This window comes from Dermacentor variabilis, chromosome 9, assembly GCF_050947875.1.
Source record: "Dermacentor variabilis isolate Ectoservices chromosome 9, ASM5094787v1, whole genome shotgun sequence".
NCBI classification, from domain to species: domain Eukaryota; kingdom Metazoa; phylum Arthropoda; class Arachnida; order Ixodida; family Ixodidae; genus Dermacentor; species Dermacentor variabilis.
Window position 1 is genome coordinate 83,376,720 of NC_134576.1, and position 13,265 is coordinate 83,389,984.

The following is a 13,265-nucleotide window of genomic DNA, read 5'->3' on the forward strand; positions in this document are numbered from 1 at the left end:
GCCAGCTATATGGTCTGTATCTTCAATTGCAGCTGCTGAAGTGGAGATCCGAGGCGGCACCGACGAAGACGCGGTCTTTGACCACTTCGACAGCCAGGAGCGGTTGAGGAGCGTCGTGAAAGGCAGCCTGGAACCCCTTCCCGCCGGCTCCAATCACGAAGTGACCATCAGCCTGCCGCGTCACTGGGGGCCGGCGTACCGTGGCAACGATGGCTTCTACCTGACGGCGTACTTGGCTGCGCGCGTTGTTAATGCTGAAGGGCTGAAGTCGGAAAGGTCCCGCGTCCTTGCAATGTCGTTCAGAATCCAAAACATCACCGCCCAATTACCCTCTGCAGTACCTGACACCCTCACGCCGACAAAGCCTTCCGCGAAGGCCAGCCCAGCGACGACCACTACAAGGCAAGCCAGCACCGATCCTCCTCGCGATCCGGCGACAACCCCCACTGCAGCGGTTCATCATGAAGGCCAGACATCCGTCTTCGTTTGGATCTTGCTGGTGGCAGTGGCTTTAGTCGTCGTTATGGCAGTCATTATTACGCTGCTGCTCAAGATCAAATCGGACTACAGTGATGAAACTAACACCAACACAAGGGAGAGGACAAGAGAAACCATGCCAACTTAGTGCCGCACGTGGCAATTCAGGGCAAAATAAATCATAAGGCAAGCCTGGGCATGTGAGACGTTATCTATGACATTATTAATGCGAAAGCCTTAGATGGTTCCTAGGTCCAAGAATCCGATGTGCGGTGTTATGGCACCCAACTTCATAGGGCGTCCAATCTACGACCTTTGGTATTAATTAGGGCGAATCATGCCATCAATTTTCTTACAAGAAAGCGTGAAGCCGAGGCGAAGAAGCCTCAGCATGACCTGTGGTGTTAATTAAGGGAAAGCTAATTAAGATAGAGGTAATTAAGGCACTCCAGCCTTTGGAAATATTCGCACCCACTTGGACATGTGGGCGAACCGGACAAATCTCTAAATTGGATTACGATCGACATCGTGAGGATTGAAAGTTCAACCAACTACCTTTGCTGCAAATTAAGGCGAAGTGAATTGAGGCACAGTTGATTAAGGCACTCAAACCCACGACATCTGGTGAGAGAAAACATTAGGAAGTAAGAACGCATTCGAATGAAAATGTCAAGTAATGTAATAAATGTCTCCTTTCGCCTTCATCTTCTTTAGGGTAGGCTAAAGTAACTGTCAACTTTTATTTAGCTAGGAGCTGTAAGTTTCTTTTACAACCTCCTGATCAACTTTTTGTTACCTTAGATTTTTGTTATTCATTTCAACCAATTTTCTCACACACGGTAATAGCATTTCTATTGTTGCGCTTTTGCAACACATACGAGAAGCTTACGATTATTTTACTGGACGACACCAACCAGGGGTTATTTATTTCCACTTGTGACGTGACTGTGTATCAAAACAAACGCAGTAGTGCAGCAGTTAGCGCACAGTGGTAGCACATGCTCTTCCTCCTGAGCAAGTCACGAGCACCTAAACTTACGTGACAACTTGCATGTGTAATAACACATGGCCTGATTAGTCATTCTGATTACTTCATCGCACATGGCGAAAGCAGCATTCGAGGTTTTCCATACGAAAATCGTTTGATACAGGTGAAGCACCACGAATTTTGATATTGTTATCCTGTACTAAGCCATGGAAAAAATCGCGTCGTCTATACATGATTCATTTATCGTTTAATCGGGCAGATTTTAGGGAAAATGATACGTTAAAAACTGGTTTCTGACTTGGTGAGTGAGAGGGTGCGTACCTTTAGCCTTCTGCCTTTGTGACGTTTTCAAATACGCTGGAATTACGAAAACGCATGTCCCCAAATAATTGAAGGCTAAACAGGGAAAGAGAAAAACTAATCGGAGAATCTGTCAATGAAGTCTATTCAGCACGACCAAGGATGAAGATGCACCTTTGTATTAGTCCAGCTAACTTCAACATGGGAAAGCAACTATTGCAATTTGAATTTTTCTTGCCTGTCACTTTCTTTCTTTTTTCGGTGCATGGTTCATTCTGCCTAACGTCAGTATTTACAGCGAAGCTTCATATAGCTACCTTCCGGCGGTGGTCGATGTCCGTCCGTCTACGCGTCGTGTCGACACGAAACAATGCTTCGTCTCCAGTTTCTGGCGAATACTCCGCGACTCTCAATCTAACGTGGTTACTTTGGGAAAAAAATCATACTTAAATTGGCTACCAAGACGACTCTATCATGACGGCGGGTTTCATTCACTTGTCGTATTTAGTTCACAATGAAGTTGTAAACGTTACAGCATTCCCGTCTGCTGTCCATACTTGGCCGTCTACGGAGCGAGTATGGTTACACAAAACGGCTGTAACTCTTGCTTTATTAAAATTATCCTGACGCAAATTATATGAAAATTAGCTGCTAAGTCGACTCTAACATTACGCTGAGTTTCATCTACGTTTCCTAAAATTCCCGTCTGCCAAGCGGCGGTACTTGCACACGTCACTACTTCATAAAAGAATAAGAATAAATCACTACACATTCAAAAGATGTATTCTTTGTCTGTGTCCTTCAATAATAATATTAATAAAAAATAACCACAATGCGTATACATACAGAGATGCGTTGATTGAGGTAAAACACCACAGCTTCGCTGCTCCTGCTCTTTCACAGTGGAAGGGCTGGTGAATTTTGCTATCAATAGTGAAACTGTACATCCCGCATGCCGGTTGACATTGCCTTGCTTAAAGCCAAAATCATTATCAGTTGCGCGGCTGGATAGGTATATCTTTGCGCATGCATAAATAGAGAGGGTGCCGCGTGCATGGACAAAGCGAACAATCCCGGTGAGCTGTACGAACCGATACATATACTTTCTCCAAGAGCAGCGTTCCTTTGTGTAACCTATTAGTGGCTACATATTAAGTAAGCAAAGGATGTCACTCAAGTATACTTTATGCTTCTTACGAAAACCATGCGGTTCCAAAGCTGTACGTAGAACATCAACCCCATTCAGGATGGCTTTTGGAAGGGGATTATAGAATGTGTTGTTGGCCTCCACACGACACGCCGTACTTGCACCCTCTTTTCAAGAAAGGTGGTCACCTCTACAGACTCCGAGATGCACAACGAGTCATCCTTCGGCGATAGCACAGTTCTTGAGTACCTTTCGTCTGGTCAGGGTAATCGCCCGTTACACTATGTGAGTGTTAGAAATGTCGACCACCGTGGATGCATCGCTGTGCTGAGGCAGATAGAAGGACGGCAAGCCTAGATCAGGAAGGCGGTGACTGCAAAGTCTTCTAGGATCTAGGCTTGCCGTCATTCCTTATGTACACCGTGTTTCCCAAACCATTATGTAAATTGCGGCCAAGGCTGGAGTGAGCGTGGTGTGGAATGCCCCTAGTAAACTGAGCGGGTTGTGCAAGAGAGTCAATAGGGAGGATACTGTCGCGCGCAAAAGCTGCTATAAGAATCATGTTCAGTGCTTTGTTAACTGTACAACGCAGGCCATCTATAAAATCCCGCTTGATTGTAAACGTTGCTATGCCGGGCAAACGCGGAGGTGCATTAAAGATCGCCTGCGCGAGCATGCCGCTTCACAAAAAGGAAACCCGTACAGTCATCTAGCTGCGCACTACTGTTAGACGTGTGGTTGCACCCCGAAGTGCGAAATAATCAGCAGATATAGTGAAAAGCGTGCGCGGGAAATCTTTGAAGCATACCGTGCATTCAGAAGTGGCGATACGTGCCTCAGCTCTGCGTCCCTCTCTCTCTCAACAAAAGAAATTGATTATCTTCGTGGCTGACACTTATCCTACTTATCCTTCTTTTTCTATTCTTTATGTCACCTTCATGATGTATTTATATGCTGCTTCTGCCAATAAAGCATTTGGTTGCTAGTCAGCGCTCTGTCCTGTTTACTCGCTCGTCCTGTGTTGCGCTGTTCCTCTTTTTATTGTAAAAATGAACCAGCCAGCCCCATTTAACAAACTGCTAATGCATATTACTGCTGTCCATAAAACTGATGTCTGCCTAACCATAATGCGTGTCAAGAGCTCAAGTATTACTAGGATCACGAACAAGAACATTTGTTGGCTTTTTTATACATGCTAGAAGTGGTCGCATTGTTGTCGAAGTTATCACACTGTTAGTGATCGTGTTACCGTGAGCCAGCTCCCTTCCCCCTCTTTCCCCTTGCTCGCGCGGGAAGGCGGCACTAGGGAAGCCACCGTCTTTGTCTCCTCCCCCTCGCACCCTTTCACTCGCACCTGAAGCGCAAAGTTCGTGCACCGCGGTAGTATGTTTTCCCACTTGGACTTTATACAGAACATGATGCGGCTCCACTTCGGCGGTCGAGCCGCGGGCGATGTGAGAGCTGCGTTGGCAGCAGTGTTGCGGAATGGGCGCCCCCATTCTATTACAATTCCATTCCGGGGAATTAGAACGTGCCGCATTTCCATTCCTTTCAATTCATCGGAATTTAAAAACTTAGCCAATTCCCACTCCGAGAGTGGCCGGGCAGTTCAGTTCTATTGCTGTAATTCCTCAACGTAGCAAAGGCATCTGGTTAGTTTGATCGAGTTACCGATGAACGTACGGTAAAGCTGATGTTAGCAGACATGTTAAGAACTCCAAAAATACGCAAAACACGTTACCAAGGTCAAATGATAGTAGCTTGGTTACATATATCGTGCAGTACAACTGCCCTACTAATTCCCATAGGGGGCAGTTCTCACGGTACATATAGTATTTGCGTGGCCGGCATGTCTTCACAGCTTGTGATGGTTTAATATTGTTTAAGCTTAAATGTGTTAATAATGCTAACATGACGACAGAGCGAATTTTTGCTTAAATGTCCTCGTGGTTTTTAAATGCTGCATCAAAGGTAGCAAGCAGTGCAAGGTGCAAAGAGAAGCTTTATTTTGGTTTTAGTCATCGAAATTTTCCAACAAAATGTAATGAGCTCAACGGGCGCTTCCCTGTTTAGTTTTGAAAACCCGAAGTGTAAATGAAGGCTGCTTCAAAGGTTAGTTCTAAAAAAAGTGAGATAAAACGGTTGCTTTCTACATGCTTGTGGCGCATCACAAACATGAGCTGCTCGAAAGAGGTGCTTGACTGCCGTTTTCACTTAACTGTCACTATCAGGGATGCCGTAGAAAACACGCGTTCCCCGTCAGCTGACGCCTATTTCACACTGAAAAGTACCCTTGCGAGGGGGAAAAGGAAGCGAAAGGGCCTAGCGTTTGCTTTCCAATAGGTCAAGGGCTTAACCGTATCTGCGCAAGTTCCCTCTGTATGGTAAAGAGAAATTTCCCCTGCAAATCATGCAGGCATATTGTCTTGGTGGGCATTTTTATTATGCCTGATGTTTTCAAACGCCAGTATGCTTCTCCCCGCTTCAGAGTCTGCATTCGGTACAGTGCTAGCGCTGTACTGTCCTAACAGAAGAGGCCCCCTCCCCAGCAAAGCATATCGCATCAGGTCGGCTGTTGAAGCTGCACACCAAGAAAACTTAAACCGTGTGTCTAGGAAAGCACCCATAAAAAAAACATGGTCGGTCCACGGGCCTGCCAGCCGCTCCTCCAGGCTACGCTGTATGCCTTGAGCCGCCTCTTTGCAAACAAGTGCGCCTCTGCTTAAGATTTCCGTAAGGAAAACTTCGATATCTCGCAACACGGGGAGCAAGAGTTCGGTGTCTCCTGCAGCAACTCCGTGGCTTCCTGTACAGAGCAGAGAAGATCAATCAAGTCTGTCGCCAACCTCAGTTCATATTGTCACGAGTATAAAACAAATTGCACGTTGTATTTACAAAGCGTATCTACACAGCTGCCGAGAATCCCGAGAGGCTCTTGCCACTTCGTCCTCATCACCGTCGACGACCTTGTTCTCTTTTGCCACCGTAAAACGATCCCCGACAGAAAAATCACCGTCCCGGTGCTTCAGACGGGGCCGTCGGTACGGGCATAGTAAGGTTTAAGCCGAGAGACGTGTACGGCGTCAGGTGATGTGGAACCGCGTGGCATGTCGGAGGTCACGGGGATTATCTCGCAAGTGACATTAGTCACTTGACGTAGAACACGGTAACCGCCTTTGTAGCACGGAGGAAGTTTCTCGGAGAGCCCCACTCGGCGGCAAGGGGACCAAAGTAGCACGAGAGAGCCTGGTCAAAAATATGTGTCACGATGGCGGCGTTTGTAGGCGTGCCGTTGAGACTCCTGGGATGGCAACAAACGAGTACGGGCAAGCTGGCGCGCATGCTCAGCATGGGCGATGGCGTGGCGGGCATACTCGGTCCTCGAATCCTCTATCGAGGAGAGTGAGGTGTCCATGGGTAGGACAGGGTCACGACCGACGAGTAAGTAAAAGGGGGAATACCCAGCGGTATCGTGGCGAGATGAATTATAGGCGAACGGGACATAAGGGAGAGCCACATCCCCGTCCTTGTGGTCGGGTGAAACGTATTTCGAGAGCATGTCTGTAATGGTCCGATTCAGTCGCTGAGTAAGGCCGTCGGTCTGGGGATGATAGGAGGTAGCCAGCTTGTGCTTGGTAGAACATGACCGTAGCATATTGGCGATGACTTCGGAGAGGATAGTGTGGCCGCGGTCAGTAAGGAGCTGTCGTGGCGGGCCATGTACTAAAATGATATCGCGGAGGAGGAAATCTGCGACGTCCATTGCGCAGCTCGTGGGAAGTGCTCGAGTGATGGCACAGCGCGTAGCGTAATCAGTAGCGACAGCGATCCACCTGTTGCCAGAGCTAGACTCGGAAAGGGCCAAGGAGATCCAAACCCACGCGAAAGAAACGCTCAGGTGGAATGTTGATCGGCTGTAAGTAACCGGCAGGAAGCGTTGCTGGCTTTTTGCGATGTTGACAGGGGTTACAGGCAGATACATAGCGTCGTACGGAGCGAGCGAGGCCGGGCCAGTAGAAGCGGTGGCGCACGTGATCGTAAGTGCGAGCAAACCCAAGGTGTCCGGCAGTTGGGGCGTCATGAAGCTCCTGAAGCACGGTGGAGCGGAGGTGTTGAGGAACGACAAAGAGAAGGGGAGGACCGTCAGGATGAAAACTGCGTCGGTACAATATTGGTACAATACGATAGGACAATATTCCGTCGTTGAGGACGAAGCACCATAATGATGGATCAGCAGGAACAGATTCCATTCGGTGAATGAGGGTCTTCAATGTAGCGTCATGGCGTTGCTCGTTGGCCATGTTCAAAAGTCGGAAAACGGAAAGAATACTTGCGGACGCGTCCATGTCGGTGTTGGCGGGCGTGTGTACAGGGTAGCGGGACAAGCAATCGGCGTCCTTGTGTAGGCGACCAGACCGATATACCAACGAATAGGAATACTCCTGTAGCCGCAGAGCCTATCGTCCAAGCCTCCCTGTGGGATCTTTTAAGGACGAACTCCAACAGAGGGCGTAGTGGTCCGTTACAATAGAAAAGGGCCTGCCGTGTAAATAGGGGCGGAATTTCGCCACTGCCCACACAACGGCCAAGCATTCGCGCTCGGTAATAGGGTAGCTCCTCTCCGTAGGTGACAAAAGACGGCTAGCGTAGGCGATGACACGTTCATGGCCATGTTGAACTTGTGCCAAGACGGCACCGATTCCGTGGCCACTGGCATCGGTGCGCACCTCTGTAGGGGCTGAAGTAGCGAAGTGTCCTAAAATCGGTGAGGTTGTGAGTATGATGGTAAGGCGAGAAAAGGCGGTGGCCTGAAAGGGTCTCCTTGAAAACGGCCCACTTTTCTTCAGGAGATCTGTGAGAGGGCGGGCTATGTTGGCAAAATCTTTAATAAAGCGGCCGAAGTAAGAGCAAAGGCCCACGAAATTTCGGACATCTTTTGCAGACCGTGGAACAGGGAACTCTTTCACGGCGCGAATTTTCTCTGGGTCTGGTCGAATGCCAGTCGCATTGACAACATGTCCAAGAGCAGTAATCTCACGGTGGCGGAAGTTACATTTCTTGAAGTTGAGTTGTAGACCTGCCTTGCGTAAAACGGCAAGAACAGCAGAAAGGTGCTCAATGTGGGTGCTGAAGGAGGGCGAGAACACAATAACATCATCTAGGTAGCACAGACAAGTCGACCACTTGAATCCTTGGAGTAATGAGTCCATCATACGCTCAAAGGTAGCCGGAGCGTTGCATAGCCCAAAAGGCTTAACATTGAAGTGGTAAAGACCATCAGGCGTTATAAAGGCGGTCTTTTCACGATCGCGATCATCGACAGCGATTTGCCAATATCCGGAACGCAGGTCGATAGACAAAAAATACTTTGCCCCGTATAGGCAATCAAGGGCGTCATCAATACGAGGTAGTGGGTAGACGTCCTTCTTCGTGATGCGGATGTGCTGGCGGTAATGGACGCGGAATCTCCATGAGCCGTCCTTCTTTTTCACCAGCACGACAGGGGACGCCTAGGAACTTGACGATGGCTCAATGATGTCTTTCGGAAGCATCTTGTCTACTTCCGTTTTGATGACGTGATGCTCCGAAGCTGAGACTCGGTAGAGTCGCCGATGGATGGGTGGATTATCGCCTGTATGGATACGATGTTCGACAAGTGACGTCTGGCCTAAGGGTCAGTTGTCCAAGTCGAATATATCCTTGTATGAAAGCAATAGACTGCAGAGCTGTTCAGTCTCCGTAGGAGTGAGATTCGGGGCACTCATTTTCCTAATTTTGTTGTCAGTACATTCGTCAGACTGGAAAGGCTCACAAGAAGCGTCGACGGCAAAAGTCTCAACACGACTAACTTTTAAAGCAGTAATCGCAGCCAGGGTGATATCGTTAGACAGAATTTGCTTAGCGAGCCCGAAATTCACCACAGGGAGATGCGTGCGATTGTCTGTGACCCTCAGGACTGTATGCGGGACAGTAGCGTTGTGGGTGAGAACGATGGCACGTATGGGAGTGGAGATGTAATCACCATCAGGCACTGGCGTAGAAGGCGACATTTCGATGTGTGTCAAACCCTGTGGTCGAACGTGAACAAAATCAGTCGGTCTTAGGCGAATTTCGTGTGGTGTCGGAGGAACATCCACTAGAGGCAGGTCAAGACGCACAGTACTTGAGGAACAGTCGATGAGCGCTCAGTGGGCAGAGCGGAAGTCTAGGCCTAGTATGAGGTCATGGGGGCATTCGTCAAGCACAGTGAAAAGGGCGACAGTAGGGCGGCCGGAAATGCTCACACGTGCAGTACACATTCCGACCACGGTCACCATGCTAGCGTCGGCAATTCGGACGAACCGAATAACGGCAGGCGTAACAATTTTCTTTAAATAGCGGCGTAGGTGGCTGGTCATAATCGATATGTGTGCTCCTGCATCTATGAGTGCTGTGACAGGTGTGCCATCAACTTCGACGTCAAGAAGGTTATGTCTTGTAAACTGCGTCAAAGGTAGATTTTGCGGCGAATAAAGCATTGCAACACCACCTCGAGGTGCCGCATTGCCTACTTTTCCTGCTGGGACGGTCCTGGGTTAGTCGGCGAGGGCCAGCGGTGAAGCTGGGGCGGACGTGACTGGTGACGTTGAGGTGAGGGCGAACGAGCATAGCGGCTCGTCGAGGAAGTAGTGTCGGAAGCGTCGTAGAAACCACGGGGTGAGCAACTTATGGTGAACTTTAATTACGGAATATGTTTCGAGGAGGGATGGCCAACGGCTCCGGCAGTGGTGGGAAACATGGCTGATTCGGCCGCAGCAGAAACAGATCGGCCTGTCGTCAGGTGTATGACGGTCTGATGGATTCCTGGTATTGCAGGGATAGCGGACACCATGAAGTGGACTGCGATAGGACCGAGTCATAGAAGCAGGGCGGGTGTCAGGACGACTCAAGGAGCAGGCACTGGGAAGACACATATTAGCGATCTCGTGGCGAACCACGCACTGTATCAGCGATATTCTCTCAACAGTGTTGTTCCAAGACGTCTGTTGAGGCGTGGCAGGAAATGCTGCTTCGAGTTCGCGGCGCACAATTCGGGTCAAATTTTCGCTTGGAGGTGGCGAGCTAGATTGGTCGGTGGGCCTGTACAGGAAGAGGTTGCTGCAGTATTTGGAAGCCGCGTAAACTGATTGTATACACGGCGACTCTTCGCCGGCTCGAAACGGTGGCATTCCTTCATAATGCGTCGACAGTCGATAAGTTTCTGAAGACCAAGAGGTTGAATGCATCGTCCGCGATGCCTTTGATAATGTGTCCAACCTTCTGTGCCTCTGGAATGGACGTGTCGATTTTATGACAGAGCGCTAGGACGTCATGAATGTATGAGACATACGACTCGGTAGCAATGGGGGACGCGTGGCGAGTTGTTGTTGGCGCCGTTTTCCCATCCACTTTTTGGGTATTTATGTGTCCTAGTCCTAGTTGTTTTCTCATCCACTTTAATTTCCATTATTTTTTCGTTTCTTTATGTCATTCATTAAGTACAAGTAATTTCCCCTATGTTGTCCTTGGTGTCAGTGTTTGTTGGCTTCTTATGATACGTCTCCAAACTAGTTTCGGGAAGAATTCAAAGCAGTGTTCATTGCATTGCATAAAGAGTCGCACGAGGATACACATTCGAGGCTCACGAGAAGAGCAAGAAAATAAAGAAAAAGAAAGCTGGAAATAACTATGGCGAATTTTACCGTGACGGCAGCTCGAATTCCAGAGGAATGAAACAGACGTACAACTCACCCGTGCGCCACCGCTCTTTCGCGTGCGGAAAGCTTCGAAGTCGTGCGTTCTACATGTGTTGGTTCCAGCAGCTTTTTTTTTATGAAATCCTGCCGTTTGACGTGCCGAAACCACGATCACATTATGAGGCGTGCATGACGCAGTGGGGGACTCCGGATTAAAGGGCCAGATGTAGCCAAAGAGCACCAAGGTTATGCTGGGTGACTATTTCTCGCCGCGCTGTTTCAAAAGGGATGCCAATACATCAGTTATCATCATCACCAGCTGTCCTTCCAGGGCGCTCCACCACAGCATCCGAGCCTTCAGACGCACAAACCCGCCGTGGTTGCTCAGTGGCTGTGATGTTAGGCTGCTGAGCACGAGGTCGCGGGATTGAATCCCGGCCACGGCGGCCGCATTTCGATGGGGGTGAAATGCGAAAACACCCGTGTACTTAGATTTAGGTGCACGTTAAAGAACCACAGGTGGTCTAAATTTCCGGAGTCCTCCACTACGGCGTGCCTCATAATCAGAAAGTGGTTTTGGCACGTAAAACCCCGCAATTTTTTAAGACGCACAAGAGCTCACGCAGTAGCACTTGCGTCTCAAAGTTTGCGTTCATCGGTGAACGTTCCTCGCAACTCGGTTGCGCGAGACACCGCGCCCATTGCATCGGCCCGCTTGTGTCAGCGGCGAAAAAAAAATTTTGTTTTGTTTTCCCTTCGGTGATTAGATCGCGCTGTAGATTATAGTTCTCTTGTCACTTGGTTACGGTACGATTCTAGCCGACGTTCGGCAAATACGAGCTGAAGATTTATTCCGATTATCTTAATAATTAGTCAAAAAGACTATTAAAATTACTATGACGACGCGTCGGAGAAATAGCCAATGTCTTTGCATCCCTGATTACGTTTTTGCCAACCTCGCACCGACGCGTCGCGCGCTACGCTCCGACGCTTCAAACCCATCGTTGGCATTTTTCAGATTAGTGCTTAGCAACACGCATTCTCTGAACGGCATGTTCACGTCGCTATTCTTCATGCATTTATTGAACATGTCCTGAGCAGCTGTTCACCATATGTCTGTCTGGCATACACGGCAGGCTTGACATAAATAAAGCACCATTGAAGTTCTTATCAATTTGCCTTCCAACAAGGAAGGTAATTTAGAGCATTGCTTCTGTCGCCAGTTCTCTATAATAAATATACTTAGATTGAAATGTCTTTCTTGCTTTTGATGGAGGAAGTTCGATTTCAGGAAAGTACTTTTCTCGTAACAACTAACGTTACGTAGATTATCCAACGCTGTACCGCCCTCATGATCGGCCCGAGTTGATCATTTTCTACCGTTTCATCGCAGGAGTGCAAATGCCATCGGCGTTTTAACATACACCACATAACATAGGCCATGAGCAAAACGAGAACAAGGTCGTTTTGAACTTTTTGAACTTATCTTTTTCACGGCGACACATGCTTATGTTCCCTTGAAAAAGACAAGTCCTTTTGTAGAAACATTAGTTCCTCTTTTTACCTTGTTCTCCTTTTGCTCATAGTCTTGAATTTCGATCCGCCGCCTTCCCTGTGTTTTCATCACATCACATAGTAATAGGTACTTACAATACATGACGTCGCTGGTTGCGTTCCTGTCCCTTTTTCTTTCGCTTACAGTTGTTTGTAGAATATGCTAATTGCGTAGAATATGCTTAGTTTTTTTTTTCTTTCATGCCTACACATCTCACAGGATGAAATGGTGCTTCGTCTATTTTCGCACTTGAGCAAACCATCGCGCATTGATTTGCGCTCTATCAATCAATCGAGCAATGCAAAGATTAAGTTATGGGGACAAGGACAAACACTTTCTATGTTGTTGTCTGTCTGCACCATTGTATCTGTCTTTTGTTGTTGCTTTTCATGTAGTTGTGCAAAGAAATATAAATACCATTTGTACTTTTATGCTGTCGAGCCGCTGGAAAGTTAACAGATGGCATAGCAATGAGTTTGGGATTGCGAATGAGCAAGCGACGATGACATGTATCACTGTAGCAAAGAATGCTAGGCCCTATGTTGCATTTTGTTGCGAAAGCATGTATTGGACCCATTATATAAATTGTTATTCAAGCATTGCAAGCTGTCGAACTGCCATTATATGTGAAGTTTCCAAGCCTTCCAGAACAAGTTAGCAACTTCAAACTTTGTGGAAATAGCCAGAGTCCAGAGTGTATTGTGTGCCAAGCTTTCCTGTTACTGCCTTAATTACAACCATTGCAACTCATTAATCAACAGTCTTCTCCTTTTTTATGTTTCAATAGTTTATTGGGGTTTGTGTTCTCCATCGTCCTCAATGAACTATGCAAACGATAGTGTTTCTAAGTGCGGCAAAATAAAGGAAACCTTACGGCGATGTGCAGGATAAATTTGAACTGTGAGATAGCTATAGCCTTTGCAAGTAATTATGAAGATGAAGGGCCCAGAGCATTTTAGGTGTGTTTTACATATGCCACTCAATTTACCCCGCTGCCTTGGGAGAGATGTTTCAGACATGAATTTTTTTGTGTGATGGGGGCGAACTATCACAATCAGCATGCGCAATCCGATGTGTGTGGTG

At 47.8% G+C, this 13,265-nt stretch overlaps 1 protein-coding gene across 1 annotated transcript in view; it reads left to right on the plus strand.

Moving 5' to 3' along the window:
• The window catches only part of LOC142558419 (uncharacterized), a 92,818-nt gene extending 92,193 nt beyond the window's left edge, over positions 1 to 625 (plus strand). Inside the window, exon 13 of the mRNA XM_075670554.1 lies at positions 33 to 625. Within this exon, the coding sequence (XP_075526669.1) occupies positions 33 to 625 (593 nt within the window). The remainder of the gene's footprint in view (positions 1 to 32) is intronic.
• The last annotated feature ends 12,640 nt before the right edge of the window (positions 626 to 13,265 follow it).